The 19,627-nt window shown below is 35.6% G+C and overlaps 1 protein-coding gene across 2 annotated transcripts in view; it reads left to right on the top strand.

Annotated features, from left to right (window-relative positions):
* NSF (N-ethylmaleimide sensitive factor, vesicle fusing ATPase) overlaps positions 1–19,627 on the top strand; it is a 145,026-nt gene that overhangs the window by 91,756 nt on the left and 33,643 nt on the right. For both annotated transcript variants that reach the window (XM_012751065.2, XM_075994646.1), the window contains exons 13-15: positions 6,174–6,269; positions 11,795–11,951; positions 15,369–15,502. In XM_012751065.2, the coding sequence (XP_012606519.1) occupies positions 6,174–6,269; positions 11,795–11,951; positions 15,369–15,502 (387 nt within the window). The remainder of the gene's footprint in view (positions 1–6,173; positions 6,270–11,794; positions 11,952–15,368; positions 15,503–19,627) is intronic.

Raw genomic sequence — 19,627 nt, 5'->3', positions numbered from 1 at the left:
AAAGAGATATTGCTAACATTTATTTCCTTTCCTGCCTTTTAAAAAATCTGTATTATCAGAGCTCTTTCTTTAAACACTATTTTTCCAGCAAGCCTCCTCAGCTGAACAAAAGATAGACAGTTTTAGTCTCCCATTGCTGTAGATGTTTATAGCTTTATAAGTAGTGATTGATGAATAACTATTTAATTTGAAATTTATGATTAAAAGTTGTTATAGAACTTTAAAACTTCCACAACATTCATGATGTTCTTCATGTTATAAAAAGCCATTATTAGTGTTATTTTGCTTCCCTTTCAAAAGATTTAGGGCCAAACAAAGATTTAGGTGGACTAAACAAGTCTTTCCTGTTAAACTGTTTTTTTTCAGGCTTTCTGAAACAAGTGGAAAATCTGGTCATGAACACCTGATGTTCATGTCATTTGTACTTGAACCCATGTTTGCGGTCATCTAAAATTCATGTGACATTTGGTTGTTTTTACCTTGAAAAGAATTTCTGCTTCAGGTAGAGAAGATTCGTAACTCAGATTTCTTCTCTAATCTGTTATAAGGAAGTAAATTGAGGACACACACACATATGCTTTCCAACTGAATTAAAGCTCTGAGTTATATTTGCAGAATTTCAATAAAATTATTTCTTATTTTCTGTAGAATTTTTGATTGATTAAGGTCCCTTCTACCCTTAATTTAAGAGGAATGATAAGAACTTTAAAAGGTCAGATTTAAAAGGTTATGAAATTTAAGGGTGACCACTTGATATTTGCTAGTGTTGAAATACAAGTTTATTAGTTTCTGCAGGTATAAGCTGAAAGATGCTGCCTCTTCTATATTGATTAGCCGTTATAAATAAAATGCAGAAAAAAATCTTACTAATTCAAGCAAATGAGAAAAGGTTTTCTGAATGAGTAAAAATTCAGACTTGTAGACCTGAAAATAAGAGCTTATAAATTTTGATAAAATACTAAAAGTTAGCTAAGAGAAGTCCTTAGAAAATTTATTTTAATGACCAAGTAGGAATAATTTACAATTGGAATATTGGTTGCTTACAATAATATAACTTCTTGTTACACTAGAACTTATCAGGAGTACCTGAATACAACCTGTTCTAAAACACCTCTTCCCCTTAGCTATCTTCATTTGCTTTTGATTCATTGGGTAAGTCCTTTCTTAATAATCATTAAAAAGACAAGTTTCATACCAGCTTCAGTCCTGAAACCTGTCATATTTTCTGACAAACATTGAAAGATGGATGAGATTTCTCTTTCATATTACTATATGTTTCCATCATTTGAATTCATGGGATTAGGGTTATGTAGGGAAGGGATATTTAAAATTAGGCTGGTAATGCCATTGATTTTAGTGTGATTTTGTCAGAGCTTGCTTCTTCACTTTTTCCTAAGGGTTTGTACCTTGTAGAATGCTTTTAGATGTGTCAAAAAGGTTTTTTGTTGTTGTTTTGTTTTGTTTTGTTTTGTTTTTTGAGACAGAGTCTCGCCTTGTTGCCCAGGCTAGAGTGAGTGCCGTGGCGTCAGCCTAGCTCACAGCAACCTCAAACTCCTGAGCTCAAGCAATCCTACTGCCTCAGCCTCCTGAATAGCTGGGACTACAGACATGCGCCACCATGCCTGTCTAATTTTTTCTCTATATATTAGTTGGCCAATTAATTTCTTTCTATTTATAGTAGAGACAGGGTCTCGGTCTTGCTCAGGGTGGTTTCGAACTCCTGACCTCAAGCAATCTGCCCGCCTCAGCCTCCCAGAGAGCTAGGATTACAGGCGTGAGCCACCGCACCCAGCAAAAAAAAGTTTTAATCAGAATCAACCCTTTTATTAAGAGGACCCAGGAGGGAAATCCTGTATCTACCCTTAATGACTTATGAAAGTCTCCAAATTTGTATAAGTATAAAATGAGGTAACATCTATGAACATACTTTATAAACTAGAAAGAACTATAAACATTTATAAACTGTGGACTATCATAATTCTTTCATGGAGATGCCTGTTTCCTATAACACCATTTTTTTAAACTTAGAAATGCCAAATAAATGTGATTAATGTTTATTAAATGCCTTACATGTGCCAGTGAAAGTTCTATTAATAATTTAAATGTTAATTGTTCTATTAAGTAGAATATTTGTCTCTTTAAATCAGGCATCCTCAAACTACGGCCTGCAGGCCACATATGGGTGTTTTTGCCCGTTTGTTTTTTTTACTTCAAAATAAGATATGTGCATTGTGCATAGGAATTTGTTCATAGTGTTTTTTAAACTATAGTCTGGCCCTCCAACAGTCTGAGGGACAGTGAACTGGCTCCCTGTTTAAAAAGTTTGAGGACCCCTGCTTTAAATGTTATTATTTTCTCTCTTTTTGAAAGTGTAAAAGTCATACATGGATATATTTTTTTGTAAAAGATTCAAGGATACTAAAACATGTAGGGAAAAATGACAAAGGTCATCTCTAACAAGCTTTTCCTTTCCATCTCCTAAGTTAACCAACATTTGGGAGATACCTTTATAGTTTGTTTTCTTTACATTTACATGCATATACATTTGTGCTTTTTTTAAAAAAATGAACATTAATAGAATTGTACTGTAATTTACATTTTTCACTTGCCAGTCTGTCTTGGATAGCTTTCCATGTCAGTGCCTGTACATTTTGGACATATGCACAGTATTCTAGACTCTTACCACATAATTTAACACATTGACTGTCACACTAGAAAAAAATTTTTTTTCTTGGGGCCATGATGTTATATTACAAAAATAGAATAAAAACTTAAAAAACAAAACGATCCTTTTTAATTTAATGAAAACTTTGTTATTTCTTATTGTTTTCTGTGCATGAGTTATATGCCATTAAATTGTCAATATTAATTGTAACAATAAGAACACCAATAAGTAAGATTTTCACAAACCAACTGCAAGATTTTGCCCAGGGGGCCACCTATCATGTAACATGTATGCTGCAGCATGGCAGCGTGAGTTGCCTGTGTACCACACAGCTCCCAAGGTAAACAGACGTGTTAGTTACATAGGCTTCATGAGGCCCTGGGCTCAAACCTAGCATGAGTTAAATGCAACTCACATAGTAGTTAATGTGTTAAGATGTAAGACTGTGAAGACAGGGACCTTGTCTGTTTTATTTACTATGTCTCTAGTTCCTAGAACAGTGCTTGGTGTATGGTAGGCATTCAGTTAATACAATGAATGAATGAGTAAACAGTATATTTAACATATAGATTATTTCTAGTTGTAGCTATTGAAAATAATACTGTTGTGAAAATGCTCTCCTGTCCCTCTCTATCTATATAGCAGAGTCATTTTCCAGGGTAGATACTCAGACATATTTTGAAGATGTGGTTTCATTGTCTTCTAGTCTAGTGTTGCCAGGGAGAGTTATCATACCAGTCTTATTCTGGTTTCTTTACAGGCAACCTGGTTTTGTCTCTCAGAAAGGTTCCAGGACTTTTTTCTTCATGTTTGGTGCTCTGAAAATTTACAACAGTGGGTGTAGATAGATGTAGGTTTCTTTTCATTTATCCTGACCACTCATTGAATCCTTTAAACTGCAACAACATACCTTTCTTCAGCTGTGGAAAATGTTTTTCTCTTCTGTCTTCTGTTGTTTCTTCTCTATCATCCTTTTTTCCTATCTTTCTGAGACTCCTGTTAGATTGGTGTTAAGACTTCTGGATTTATCTCCCATGATTTTTAACCTTTCCCTCTCACTTTCATTTCATGGGATTTGGGGCAGGAAGGGAGACACCTAATGTGTTCTGTTTGCCATCTTGATCCAGTTTCCTGATATGGTTCTTTTTATCCCACAGGCTTTTTTTTTTCCATGTCTGTCATTTCATTTGTCTCAGCAGTCTGTTCCTAAAGGAACATGACTCATTTTATAATAATCAACAGAAGGTTGATATTTATTTAACATGCTTTTATTTTATAGTCACCTTTTTTTAAAGATTTTTTTTTAAAAAAAAACCATGATACCAATTTAAAAATTAGACTCCCTTTGTGCTATTGGTAGTGAGCCCAGTTGCATTAAAAAATGTGTTGGTATCTTAATCACTCATCAGGTCTAGGCAGCTCCAAGTGCTGATAAAGGCCTTGATGCTTCTCCAGATGTCTAAGTGTTAGGTCCAGGTGCACTAAGTAGAATATCTGGAGTTGGCATATAGATTCTCAAGCAAAAAGCATGAGTTCAAATCAAAGTTTTAGGTTCTTGGTCTCCTAGAGTAATGGTTCTTAAACATGGTTCAGTATCAGAATCACCTGTTATACTTTATAAAACAGTAAACGCCTGGGCACTCTAGTAGACCTGTTAAATCAAAATTCTGAGGCAATAGGGCTGGGCATCTATTAATATATATCTCGAAAGGCTCTAGAGGTTATTCTGATGTACAGCCAAGGATGAAAACCATTATTCTTATGCTTTGTGTGTATTTTCTTTTTGTATGTATTTTTCACTATTCTTACTCTCTGTAAGACGGTATATATATTTTCTCTTACTCATGGCTCTTTTTTTTTTTTTTTTTTTTACAAAAATGGCTATATAGTGTTCTTTGGCACAGATGTGTTGTTTTTATTTATTTAATTTATTTAATTGGCCTCCTCATGATGGACATTTACTATGCTTCCAATCATTTGTTATTACAGATTATTATACTAGATATCCTTGTTCATGTAGCTGTATACATTTGTGAATGTATTCATGGGATAAATTCCTAGAAATGGAATTGTTTAGAAAAAGGGTATACATGTTTGTGAATTTGAGAGATATGTTTTGTTTGTTTTTTCTAATTTTTTAATTGTATTAAAATACATATAAAATTTACCATCATAACCATTTTTAAGTGTATAGTTCAATGGTATTAAATGCATTTATAACTTTATATAACTATCACCACCACCCATCTCCAGAACTCTTCTCATCTTGTAAAACTGAAACTCTGTACCCGTAAATAATAACTCCCCATTTCCTCCTCCCCACAGTCCTGGCAACCACCATTCTGTGTGTCTCTGAATTTGAATAAGTACCTCTTATAAGTGGGAAATCATACAGTATTTGTCTTTTTTTTTTTTTTTTTTTTTTTTTTTTTTTTTTTTGAGACAGAGTCTCACTTTGTTGCCCAGGCTAGAGTGAGTGCTGTGGCATCAGCCCAGCTCACAGCAACCTCCAACTCCTGGGCTCAAGCGATCCTTCTGCCTCAGCCTCCTGAGTAGCTGGGACTACAGGCATGCGCCACCATGCCTGTCTAATTTTTTCTCTATATATTAGTTGGCCAATTAATTTCCATCTATTTATAGTAGAGATGGGGTCTTGCCCTTGCTCAGGCTGGTTTCAAACTCCTGGCCTCGAGCAATCCACCCACCTCAGCCTCCCAGAGTGCTAGGATTACAGGCATGAACCACCATGCCCAGCAAGGTATTTGTCTTTTTGTGACTGGCTTATTTCACTTAGAATAATGTCCTCAAGATTGATCCATGTTGCAGCATATGTCAAATTTTTAAGATTGAATAATAGATAGTCCATTGTATGTATATACTGCATTTTGCTTATCCATTGATCCATCTGTGGGCATTTGGGATGCTTCCATGTTTTAGCTATTGTGAATAATGCTGCTATAAGCATGGCTGTGCAAATATCTTCAAGAACCTGTTTTCAGTTTTTTTGGGTATATACCCAGAAGTGGAATTGCTGGATCATATGGTAATTCACCATACTAATTTCCACAATGGCTGTACCATCTTACATTCCTGCCAACAGTGCATAAGAGTTCTGATTTTTCCACATCCTCACCAACACTTATTATTTTCTATTTTTTTTGGTAGTGATCATCATAATGGGTATGAAGTGAGATTTAATTGTAGTTTTGATTTGCATTTCCCTAATGATTAGTGATGTTAAGTATCTTTTCATGTTCTCATTTAAGGCCATTTGTTTATCTTCTTTTCAGAAATGTCTATTCAAGTCCTTTGCCTATTTTTGAATTGGGTTGGGTTTTTTTTTAATTTTAGGAGTTCTCTATATATTCTGGATATTAATCCCTTATACATATGATTTGAGTTTTTGATCTGTGAAAATATACTTTATTATCCTCAGGTGTTATATTCTTAGGCTGAAAATATTCTTAAATCTGGGAAGTCCTTACATTTTGTTTTCATTTATACTTAGGCCAGTACTAAAGTGGAAGTGGACATGGAGAAAGCGGAGAGCCTGCAGGTGACAAGAGGAGACTTCCTTGCTTCTTTGGAGAATGATATCAAACCAGTGAGTATGAATATTGAATGATATATAAGCCAAAACATAATAATAATAATTCAGGAGTAAAATAAGTGCCACTTTACCCAGTATTACAAAAGGTTATATGCAGTTTTATAAAATGAGAAAATTTTAGTATTAGAAGTATCCAATATAAGAAACATCTATACAATAACTGTAATGACTGGGTGATTAACCAATACCTAAATATTTCTCATGATAGGGTGCTTACCATCTTATAAAGCAGACTATCATTTTTGAGACTTTCTTTTTTTTTAATATATTTTTTAAAATTTTAGAATATTATGGGGGTACAAATGTTTAGGTTACATATATTGCCTTTGCCCTGCCAAGTCAGAGCTATAAGTGTGTCTATCCCTCAGACAATGTGCACCGTACCCATTAGGTGTGAATATAACCATCCCCTCCTTCCCCCTCCCACCTGCCCAACACCCAATGAATGTTACTACCATATGTGCACAAGTGTGGATGGATTAATACCAATTTGATGGTGAGTACATGTGGTGCTTGTTTTTCCATTTTTGTGATACTTCATTTAATAGAGTGGGCCCCATTTCCATCTAGGATAATACAAGAGGTACTAGACTTTCTAATTATTAGGTTTTACTTTATATTGAACTAGGATTAGTTTTCTTATTGGTTCTTATAAAATCCCATGCTACAGAAACCTAAATTCAGTCCATTCTCCATATGTCAGTTATTATATTTAAAATTAACTCTCAGATCTTCCCCTCTCTCTTTCTCTCCTCCATCCTTCTCCAAGGCATCCCTTTCTCTTGCTCTATACCTTTTGGTTCTCTAACTGCTATAGTTTATAAGATCACTAACTATCCTAGGTACCCTTTTTATAAAAAAGCATCAGTTTTCTTAAAATATACTCAAAATAGTCATAGTTAGAGCTTTAGAATACAATATAAAGTCATTAACCCATTTTCCTATAAAACAACAACTAGCATTTGAGTAACCATTATTTGGAGTTCTGATTAGCACAAAAACAAATTGTAGAAAGGCCCAGTTTGTAAAGAGGTATGTATGTTTGTTTTTCTTAAGTGGACCTCAGGTGCACAGAATTAGATTAATCTTAATCTTTAATTCATGACACATTACTGTCATTAGTCTATATTTATGATATAAAATAAAATATATATGTAATTTTCTGGGACTTGCTATTTTATTAAATACGTTTTTTTTTTTTTTTGAGACAGGGTCTCGGTTTGTTTTCCAGGCTAGAGTGAGTGCCGTGGTGTCAGCCTAGCTCACAGCAACCTCAAACTCCTGGGCTTGAGCGATCCTTCTGCCTCAGCCTCCCGAGTAGCTGGGACTACAGGCATGCGCCACCATGCCCGGCTAATTTTTTATATATATATCAGTTGGCCAATTAATTTCTTTCTATTTATAGTAGAGACGGGGTCTCGCTCTTGCTCAGGCTGGTTTTGAACTCCTGACCTTGAGCAATCCGCCCGCCTCGGCCTCCCAGAGAGCTAGGATTACAGGCGTGAGCCACCGCGCCCGGCCTTAAATACGTTTTTATAAAAGAGTCATCCATATGATTTCCTATAGCTATACATCATTCATTTTCATTAATGAGTAGCATTCCATTGTATGACTACTATAATTTATCTATTTTCCTGTCAATTGCGAGTGGCCAGTTTTTTATTATTATAAACAAGCAATGTTATTAAGCATTCTTAAATGAGTTTCTCTTAGAAATTTTGGAATAAAATTGCTGGGTTATTGGGTATATGTATGTCCAACGTTAAAAGAAAATTTCAAACTATTTTCCCAGTGGTTTTACCCCAATAAGGTAAAAGATATCTTCTGGCTCTACATCCTTTCCAACACTTGGTATTTTCAGACTTAATTTTGGCCATTCAGTTGGATACAAATGGGATCCTATTTTGTGTGTTTGTTTTTTTTCTTTTCTTTTTTTTTTAAAAAGAAAGGATTGTACTCTGTCACCTAGGCTAGCGTGCAATGCCATGATCTTAGTTCATTGCAGTCTCTCCTGGGGCCAGGAGTTCAAGACCAGCCTGGGCAACATAGCAAGACCCTGTCTCTACAAAAAAAATTTTTTTAAATTAGGTAGGCTCAATGTCACATGCCTGTAGTCCTAGCTGGGAGACTGAGGTGGAAGGATCGTTTGAGCCCAGAAGTTCAAGCCTGCAGTGAGCTATGATCACACCACTGCATTCCAGTCTGGGCCATACAGTGAGACCCTGTCTCTATTAAAAAAATATATATGCACCATCATAATCTTTTTTTTTTTTTTTTTTTGAGACAGAGTTTCACTTTGTCGCCCAGGCTAGAGCGAGTGCCGTGGCGTTAGCCTAGCTCACAGCAACCTCAATCTCCTGGGCTCAAGCAATCCTGCTGCCTCAGCCTCCCGAGTAGCTGGGGCTACAGGCATGTGCCACCATGCCCGGCTAATTTTTTTTCTATATATATTAGTTGGACAATTAATTTCTTTCTATTTATAGTAGAGACAGGGTCTTGCTCTTGCTCAGGTTGGTATCGAACTCCTGAGCTCAAACGATCCACCTGCCTCGGCCTCCCAGAGAGCTAGGATTACAGGCGTGAGCCACCACACCCGGCCCATCATAATCATTTTTAAGTGTACATACAGCTCAGTGGTATTAAATGCATTCATCATGTTGTATAACTATTACCACCATCTATCTCCAGAACTCTTTTCATTTTTAAAACTGAAACTCCACATAACTCCCCATTTTTCCCTCTCCCACAATCACTGGCAACCACCATTCTGTCTGTCTCTGAATTTGAATAAGTACCTCATATAAGTGGGGAAACATATGGTATTTACCTTTTTGTGACTGGCTTATTTCATTTAGGTTGCTGTTTTCAAGGTTGATCCATGTTGTGGCACATGTCAAAATTTTCTTCCATTTGAAGGCTAAATAATAGTCCATTGTGTATATATATACTAAATTTTGCTTATCCATTTATCCATTAATGGACAGTTGAGTTCCTCCCACATTTTAGCTATTGTGAATAATACTGCTATAAACATGGCTATACAAATATCTCTTCAAGACCTTGTTTTCAGCTGGGCGTGGTAGCTCATGACTGTAATCCTACCACTCTGGGAGGCAGAGGTAGGAGGATTCCTTGAGCTCAGGAGTTTGAGACCAGACTGAGCAAGAGCAAGACCCCGTCTCTACTAAAAATAGAAAAATCAGCCAGCGTCATGGCTCACACCTATAGTCCCAGTTACTAGGGAGGCTGAGGCAAGAGGATCGCTTGAGCCCAGGAGTTTGAGGTTGCAGTGAACTATGATGACACCACTGAACCCTACCCAGGGCAAGAGAGTGAGACTGTCTCCAAAAAAAAAAGATCATGTTTTCAGTTCTTTTTGGTGTATACCCAGAAGTGGAATTGCTGAATTATATGGTAATTCTATTTTTAATTTTTTGAGGACCACCATACCAATTTCCACAGTGGCTGTACCATTATACATTCCCACCAACAGTGCATAAGGGTTCTGATTTCTCCACATCCTCGGCAACACTTACTATTTTCTATTTTTTTTTTTGTAGTGGTCATTCCTAATGAGTATAAGATGAAATTTAATTGTAGTTTTGATTTCCATTTTCCTAATGATTAGTGATGTTGAACATATGCTTATTGGCTGTTATATTCTTGACAATATTATTTGTTGCAAGTATCTCCTTTGAAGAGAAAAGTCAATTGCTTTAGCCCTGTTTTTAAGACTATTGTGACTTTTAAATATAAAATAATTACTTTCAAAAAGTTACTGAGCAATGCTAAGATTTTTTTATTGGCAAATAATTTGGCTATGAGGAAGCAAGAACTAAAAAATTACTTTTATTTATTCCAGGGGTCTGGACGATAAAACAAAGAATGAAATGTTGGGCTGTATAAGGGAGACATACAGAGTCACCATTATAATTATGGTTCAAACATCTTAAATATTCTGCCATGAGATGTGGAGTATATACCTTGAACAATTAAAGACAAAAGCCAGCCAACGTATAAATTTTCTAGAATAGCCCCTCAACCACTATTTGTTAGATTCTTCCTTGAAAACGTTTTACAGGGCCACTGAATTTGCTGTATGCAGGCCAAAGAATGAGGACTTTCATCTGTACTCAGGAATCAAAGGACTAGTATATGGAAGGACACTACCCAAAGAGTGGTCTGAAAATGTTTTTTTTTGAGACAGAGTCTCGCTTTGTTGTCCAGGCTAGAGTGAGTGCCGTGGCATCAGCCTAGCTCACAGCAACCTCAAACTCCTGGGCTCGAGCGATCCTTCTGCTTCAGCCTCCCGAGTAGCTGGGACTACAGGCATGCGCCACCATGCCCGGCTAATTTTTTATATATATATCAGTTGTCCAATTAATTTCTTTCTATTTATAGTAGAGACAGGGTCTCGCTCTTGCTCAGGCTGGTTTTGAACTCCTGACCTCTAGCAATCCACCCGCCTCGGCCTCCCAGAGAGCTAGGATTACAGGCGTGAGCCACCGCGCCCGGCCTGAAAATCTTTTTGTGGCAAAGTAATAGGACATGAGACCACTGGATACTATTTGAGAGGCATTATTACAAAATTGACTTTCTGTGAGGTGTAAGTTCTAATGAACTGTTAAAATTATTTCATATATCAGGTAATAACAAATTGACTTTTTCAGAGATGTGATAATCTTTAAAAGGTTAAAATTCTCAGGATACATGACCTTTATATGTACATTGGGTTATGTTTTCCTACTTATTTATTCTCCTGTTAGCCTTGTGAAAATCCAATTCAATCATAATTACTAAAAGTTATTGCCTGTTTTTGACAACTATTTTGATGGGAGTTATAATCTTTGACATTAGAAATTGAAAATGAAAAAAAAGTGATTTAAGCCCTATTATGTAGTGAACACAAAATTATTGTAATTGCTTTTATTTCCTTTTCTAATCCTTCAATCTTTCATTACAGCTGCTCATATCTGTCTCATTCTAAATCTTATATTTACACATATAAACTTACCCTTACTGCCATTTAACTTAACATCCCGTACCACAGAGTTGATGTCCCATTTTAATCCATAGCACCTATAGTCAGTGTTAGGAAAGTGTATTTGTCTGCTGAGCTGTTTCTAATTTCTATAATAAGTCCATAATCTCTCTTTTTTTTTTTATTCTTAACAGAAAGGCCACAAACTGCATACACTTTGTAGAAGCAAGCACATTGGAACATACTCTTTTTGCCAGGAATTGTGAGGGTTTGGGCTTTGGTCAAATCTCAGCCTAGGATCTATGGCTTTTATTCCATTAAGTCACCCAAATCAGCTTTCTTTTTTCCTGTTGGGTAAAAAGTTAAAAGAGAAATTATAAAATAGTTTTTTTTTGCTTTCTAAGCTTTTTACATGAATACAGAGTTGTGCTCAATACTTTTAGTATGTAGAAACTATTATTCATCTTTTATACTTTTTAATATCTTAGTTTTTAATACTAATGTTCAAAATGCTTTAAACTATCCTTTTCCTCAATAGGCATTTGGCACAAACCAAGAAGATTATGCAAGTTACATTATGAATGGTATCATCAAATGGGGTGACCCAGTTACCCGAGTTCTGGATGATGGAGAGCTGCTGGTTCAGCAGACAAAAAACAGTGACCGCACACCATTGGTCAGCGTCCTTTTAGAAGGTGGGAATGTATGATGAGATGACATTAAAGTAAAAAAAAAAAAAAAAGCAACATTTTTTAAAAGCCATTTAGCACATTCCAGAAAAGTGAATTGTTTTCAGTTCTTAAACTTGTTCATGATCTGAAAATAGTATTTCAGTCAGTGTACCAATATTGTGTACAAATTAAAATTTTATTAGGGTGGAATGTTACTGGTGAATGATAGCAACTCGTTTTCTTATACGATTATATCTAAATGTATGTGGTACTTAATAGACTGCATGATACCACATAGCACTTGATTCAATTAAATAAATATTTACTGAGTACTTGCTATATTTTAGTCATGAACTAGTTGCTGGGGATACAAAGACATTCAAGTGTTCAGTCTGGTCATGAAAAAAGACTTATAAATAAATTCCTACTACAGTGTTTACGTGTAAAGGTATAAGTGAATGCAAGTTATTTTGCATAAGGGTGGTCAGGGAAAGCTAGAGATGATGTTTAATTTAGGCCTCAAAGGATGAGTTAGGATTTTATCAAGTAGACAAAAAGGGAAGGACATTCCATTCACAGATCATTAATTTACAGTTATGATTAGTATGACAACAGAAAAGTTTCATGAGACCAGATGATAAGGGAACCTAACTCCTTCCAAAGGTCGAGGATTGACAGCTCTCTGAGATGAACACATTAAACGGGGACCTGAAGGATGAGGAGAAACAGGCCAAACAAAGTAATGGGGGAAGATGTTCTAGGCAGAGGGACCAGCATGTGAAAAAGTTTGGGGCAGGAAGGAGCTTGAAACAGAAAGATGAGATTGGCTAGATGTGAAACTGAAGAAGTAAACAGCAGCCAGTTCACACAAAACCTTGTAGGCTGTGTTAAAAGATTTAGACTGTATCTTAGGAGCAGTGGGAAACCATTTGTAGGGTTTTAAGCAGTGAAGTCACATGATCAGATTTCTGTTTTCAAAGCATCATCATGGCCAGGCGCGGTGGCTCATGCCTATAATCCTAGCACTCTGGGCGGATCGCTCAAGGTCAGGAGTTTGAAACCAGCCTGAACAAGAGCGAGACCCCATCTCTACTAAAAATAGAAAGAAATTAATTGGACAACTAAAAATATATAGAAAAAATTAGCTGGGCATGGTGGCGCATGCCTGTAGTCCCAGCTACTCGGGAGGCTGAGGCAGGAGGATAGCGTGAGCCCAGGAGTTTGAGGTTGCTGTGAGCTAGGCTGATGCCGCAGCACTCTACCCTGGGCAACAGAGCAAGACTCTGTCTCAAAAAAAAAAAAAGACATCATAATGTCTGCTTTATGATGAAGAATAGATTGGTGGGCAAAAAGATACAGTAGAGACTAATGGTTAGAAGCAGTTGCATCAGTCCTAATGAGAACTTATTGTGGTTTGAAGTAATGTGGTGGTAGTGGAGATGGAGAAAAGTAGAATAATTTGAGAAATATTTAGGAGGCAGAATAAAAAAGGCTTCATGATTATCATCATTCATACTTAAGCTAAAATTCTTTGAGCCCTTACTGTCTCCCAGTTACTCTGCTAGCACTTTTATACATGTTATCGCATTTAAACCTCACTTCACTCCTGTGAGGGTAGATGCTGTTGTTATCCCTATTTTGTAGATGAGGAAGCCGAAGCTTAGAAATATTGGGTAGATTAAATATGGGCAGAGGTATCAAACATGACCCCCAGGTTTCTGACATACATGACTTGGTAAATGGTGCTGTTTATTTACTAAGATTGGGAACATTAGCAGAGAAGCAGATTTCTAGAGGAAAGATCATGAATTCTGTTTTGAACACGTTAAAGTCTAGGTTCATATAGGATAATTAAATTGGAAATGTTGAGTGGCCTGTTGGATATGCTGGTCTGACACTCAGCAGAGAGGTCTGCTTGGCAGTAGATTCAAGAGTTATCTCTGGCACTCTGGGAGGCTGAGGCGGGATGATTGCTTGAGCTCAGGAGTTCAAGACCAGCCTGAGCAAGAGCGAGACCCTATCTCTACTATAAATAGAAAGAAATTAGCCAAACAACTAAAAATAGAAAAAAAATTAGCCGGGCATGGTGGAACGCGCCTGTAGTCCCAGCTACTCAGGAGGCTGAGGCAGTTGGATTGCTTGAGCCCAGGAGTTTGAGGTTGCTGTGAACTAGGCTGACGCCATAGCACTCTAGCCCAGGTGACACAGCGAGACTCTGTCTCAAAAAAAAAAAAAAGAAAAGGAGTTATCTGTGTATAGACTGCCATTGAAACCATGGGAGTAGATGAAGTCACTTATAGAAAGGGTGGGTGTTGAGATGAAGAGGAGGCCTAGAATTTATTTCTGAGGTGTGTTAACATTTAGAAACTGAGTAAAACAGAATGAATTGACAAAGGAGACTGAGCGAGAGTAACCAGTGAGGAAAGGGGTTGAGGGAGAGAATGTGCTGTCACAGAAGCCAAGAAAAGAAACTTAAGAAAGAGGGAAGTTATTAATTGTATCAAATGCTCCCAAGAGGCCAACAAAGATATTGTCTGTTGGGTTTGGTGACATGAAGGTCATTGGTGACCTTGATGGGAGTCTGACCATTGTAGTGGGGGAGGTTTGCTGAGGGTGCAGGGGAGAATAGTAAAGGCAGCCAGGGAAGGTAATTACTATATTTAGGGAAGTTCCATTTTGAAGGGGTAGTGTTGAAGGGTGTGATGTCCAAAAAGAGTTTTTGTTTGTTTATTAAATTTTCAGATAGACCAGAGTATGCTTAAATGATTTTGGAAAGGCTTCAGGGAAGACAGAGGAAGAGGATAAACATAAAGAGAAAGAGGAACTATCAATAGTGTCAGGTTCCTGAGAAGATGGGAAGGAGGATTTGGTTGGTTTATGGTTGGAATAGGGACGAATCTTCCAGTACACAGAAAGGTAGGGAGGGTATGTCTAAATGCAGGTAAGCTTGTAGATTTGCTTGGCTTTATGGGAAGGCCGGAGTCTTCAGAATTCTAGCTTTTTAAGTCACATTTGCTTCTAATAAGGCAGTTTTTACCTTTCCCCAATACCATCTTCTAAAATTACATTTTTTAGTTAGATGATTTGATAGAACTTATAAGTACTGATATGCATTTGAATGTGTTTTCTTTCTTTTTTTTTTTTTTGAGAAGCAAAAAACCCTTATCCTTTATATAGTTAGCCAGAAGTTTGAAAGATTAAGGCTGTGTGAGAGAGTAGGAAGATAAGTATTTCACCATACTCTTGAGAAATGCTAATCAGTCCATTAAGTTCAGTTGCTAATAAATAAGAGCAAACATGTCTGCTGTGAAATTGTGTCAGGAAATGTTAATGAGCAACTAGTTGAGACCTCAGTACATTGTGGATAAAAGTTTAAACTTGTTTTATTTCCCTTTGCTTAGGTTGGCTTTTTTCCTCTGACTTGCTCATATCTTTATGCAGGCCCTCCTCATAGTGGCAAGACTGCTTTAGCTGCAAAAATTGCAGAGGAATCCAACTTCCCCTTCATCAAGATCTGTTCTCCTGATAAGATGATTGGCTTTTCTGAGACAGCCAAATGTCAGGCCATGAAGAAGGTATCAAGATTTTTACTTTCATTTTAATTTCCTGTCTCTTGGATGTGTGTGTGTATGTACATGTATATATATAAAATCCATAGCAACTATGCTCTTCACAAGTGGAACTAAATTATCTATCTGGGGTGGCAGAGAGTAACTGTTGCAGATTTTTAAACTTTGTAATGCATTTTTATTGCATACCTTTACCTTCTAAATTATGCTGTGTTTAATACATATTAACATTAATTTCTATTTCCTAAGTTTGTATCAACTTGATTGAAAGAATCATAGTTAAGAGTAGATAGAGTAGAACAAATACATGTAGGATTTTTTTTTTAAGTTCTTTCATTAATGTACAAAGTCAGACTGTTTGGGGTCAATTATGTTGACTGTAGAGTTTGAAAAAGAACGTAGATATATCATTGGGAAGATAGTCTCAAGAACCCCTACAAAAGAATACTTGTTAGGTAATAATCAGAGTCTACCTGACAACTTAATTTAGTCCTGATCCTTTTCCTTTCTCCAGCTGCCATTTGATTCTTTTTTAATATGGCCACTTTAAACAATCAGTGAAGTTAGAACAACAAAGAACAGAATCCTAGGGCTGAAAGGACTATAAGATCATCTGTCCATATCTTACATAAGGCATCTTTTTAAAAAGCAGCAACAACAAAAATCAATGATAAAGACTCTTAACAGCTGTTTCATCTCACTTGGTAGCCCATGTTTCCAGTGATAATCTAATTTTGCATACTCAAATTCCTCAGACAGGAAATTTTTTCTTCCATCCAGCTAAAGTAGTTCTTTTACTTACATTCCTTTTTTTCATGCTTGATCTTTTATAGATATGAACTGACCAAGAATTATGAGAAAATCAGAATTAGGGAAAAGAATCTTGAGAATTGAAGTGCCACCTTCAATAAGACAGCTCAGGTTGTTCTTTTATGTTGCTCCTAGGCGCTCACTCTATAAAGATACATGCTCAGCTCATGTAGCTCATGCTCAGCTCATGTAGCATAGAATTATTTCAATTTTTCTTTAGGAAAGAGACTAGAGAGGAAAAATATATTTAAAAAGAAGATGACTCCCAAGAAATGTTAAGTTTGAGAAGTTAGTGTAAGTTGTTTGTGCAGGTAGCAGAGAATTGTTTTTGTAGGGTGCTTGAAATGAAGGAAGCAGGACTTGTAGCAGTGTTCCAGCCATACACAGGGAAACATCAAGATAATCGAGTGTGAAAGAGAGGGAAATGTTATTTGACACAAAAAGAACTTAGAATATCATAGTCCTTTTATTCTTAGAATATCATAGTCCATTTACTCTGAGGTGAAACCAGTAGTATCTGTCCTTCAGAGGAAAATCTGGATGGAATAACTCGGACCAGTAATTTTCCTAGAGTAGGTAGGGGCTATTTTTTGTTTTGTTTTTTGTTTTCCCTCTAAAGGGAACCCTTAAGCCACTTCTTCCGACGAAAATTTAAATAATAGCCCTTGGAATCTCTAGCCATTGAATGTCCCACTTATTTATTAAATAGCTAATTCTGTTTGCATTTCCCTCAGTCATCTATCCCTTTCCTTTACTTGTTTATCTATCCCTTTACTTGTTCATCCCTTTACTTACCATCTGTCTTCTTTACAGAGGGTAAATTACTCCATTGCTCTCCACCAGCTGCTAGCTTCTACCTCAGATGTACTCTGAGATGTGGGTGGATGGTCCTACTTTTTCTATAAAGTTTTTAAAAAGTACTTTAGGCTTCTAGGCTTCTGCAGATCAAAGCTGCTTTGTAAATGTGAGATATTATCATTTTTATTATTTTAATCTCTTGCAAATTGACTTGAGGGGGGAAGGTAATATGTGCTGATTTTAGAGGCTTAAATGGTTAAATTAATGGCTTAATAACTTATGATTTAATCTTTAAATTGTTGAAGCCTTTCAAGGTAGACTTTTAGATGAGTAGAAGGCTAAGGAATATAAAAATAAGTGCCTATACAAGCTTATTCAAAATTGTTTAGATTCATGATTCACTGTCTAGATCATCCATGTACTCTTAAAGTTACAAAAATTATTTCTGCTTCTGCAGTATAATAAATTCATATTAGACTTTTTGCTTTTCCTTGGGGGAAAAATATTATTCACTGTAACTAAAGTTCAGAAAAGAGAAAAAAAATGAATGTCTTAAAAATATATTAGAAATATTACAAAATCTTTCCCTGCAAATAGTTTTCGCATTGTTACTTAATGATAGGTTGACAAAAGCCTGAGGGCTCAAACCAGTCTAAAGATGCTAAATCTTTCAGGTTGTTTTTGGAAATGAAATATAAATGCCATTCTTTAGTATAAGTTCTAGTCTGCCTCCCACTTCTTCATTTTTAGTGTGAGGATGGAAAGAAAATGTTTTAATTTTTTTTCAGAGCACAAATAATTTATAATGTTTTATCATCCTGGATGATATTCATTTTCTTGTAGTTTCTCCACCTCCAAAATATGTAGCTTTTTCTAATTATAAACATAATTTAGAAAATATAGAAAAGAACATAGAAGAAAATAAAAATAAATTGATATTTAGTACTTGTCCTTCAATTCTCTTTACTATTCAGACACACACATACCCCTGATATATCAAGGAGAACATTGAACACAGTGTTTTAAACCTGCTTTTTTCACTTAAAATATTATGAACTATTTTCAGTGTCACTAAAACTTATCCCAATATTATGTTAAATTAATAGCTGCATAACATCCATTTAAACAGTCCCTTTTTGTTGGACATTTAGGTTGTTTCCAGTTTTTTTCACAGTCATAAATAATATTCTATAGAGCTACCAAACTAGCGAAATTCCTACCCCTCATTTTCTTATTAGATTTTTATTAGATATAGTAGCATCATATGACTGAGAAACTTGGCATAGGATTCAAACAGATCTGAATTTGCATCTCATCTCCACCACACTTAACCAGCTCTGTGACCTTGGATAATAAGTCACTTAAACTATAAGCCACTATTTTCTCATCTGTAAAATAAAGATAATGTTAATAGCTGCCTCATAGTGTTATTATGAGAATTAAATGACATGGTGATTTATGTAAAGTATCACATAGTGCCTGGGACATAATATGTACTCAATAAAGTGTCGTGGTTATTTTTACTTATTATTATTGTACATACATTTCTGATTATTTCCTTAGTACAAATTCTCAGAATTGGGATTGCTAAGATAAAAAATATTAACATTTTAAAGATTTTTCATGTATATTGCTATCAAAACTCTTATATAAAAATACTAATGACTTATAAAGCCCACCCCTTCACAAAGTTGTGCTAGTTTACACTTGTAGCCCCATTGTTTGAGAGTATAAGTTTCCTGGAATTCTCACCCACATTTGATGTTATTAAAATATTTTTTGTTAATTTGATAAGCAAAATGTTGGCATTCAATCATTTCTTTAGCTACATTTTAATGACTAAATGCTCAATTTTAAAGATTGTTCAAAATAGTTTGTGAAGCTCAGAAATTTTGTAGTACATTAATTTTTGTTAAAGATAGGTGGTCTGAATTGGTTAATTCATAGAGCATCCTTATAAACTATTTTATTACTTAAACAAATAAAGAGTTTTTGTTAGTAGAGAATGCTATTAGGCATGCTTTGAGGCATATATAAGATTTTATTATAATTATGCTATCTTTTTTGCAAGTGGATGGTGCTAAAATACACGAAAGTAGTTCATTCTCAATTAACTTAAAGTTCACTTTGTACTTCTTTTAATTTGCTTAATAAGTCCTTTCCCCGTAGATAAACTTCTCAACACCACCTAAGTATGTACGAGGTATTGTCCTCACATTCTGGGGGGAGGTACCATATGTTCCATTGGAGTGTTTGAAGTATTCACAGATCTTCCTCTTCTCTCCCACTTTATGTTTGCTTCCCAAACTTCATTCTGATTTTCAATTTTAACTCCTTCATCATTTGTGCATCTATACTTAAAAAAAAATCTATTTTACAGTTCTATTAGTGGCATTAAATGAACAAAAGAACAAACCAGTAGAATTTGATTTCAAGTAATTACCTAACCTTGATACTTTCCAAGTACACAATCAGTACAGAAATGAAATAGAACAATTGGATATGACTAAAATATGATGAAAT

The sequence above is a fragment of the Microcebus murinus genome, chromosome 18 (genome assembly GCF_040939455.1).
Source record: "Microcebus murinus isolate Inina chromosome 18, M.murinus_Inina_mat1.0, whole genome shotgun sequence".
Lineage (NCBI taxonomy): Eukaryota > Metazoa > Chordata > Mammalia > Primates > Cheirogaleidae > Microcebus > Microcebus murinus.
This window is presented reverse-complemented; position numbering and strand designations above follow the sequence as displayed.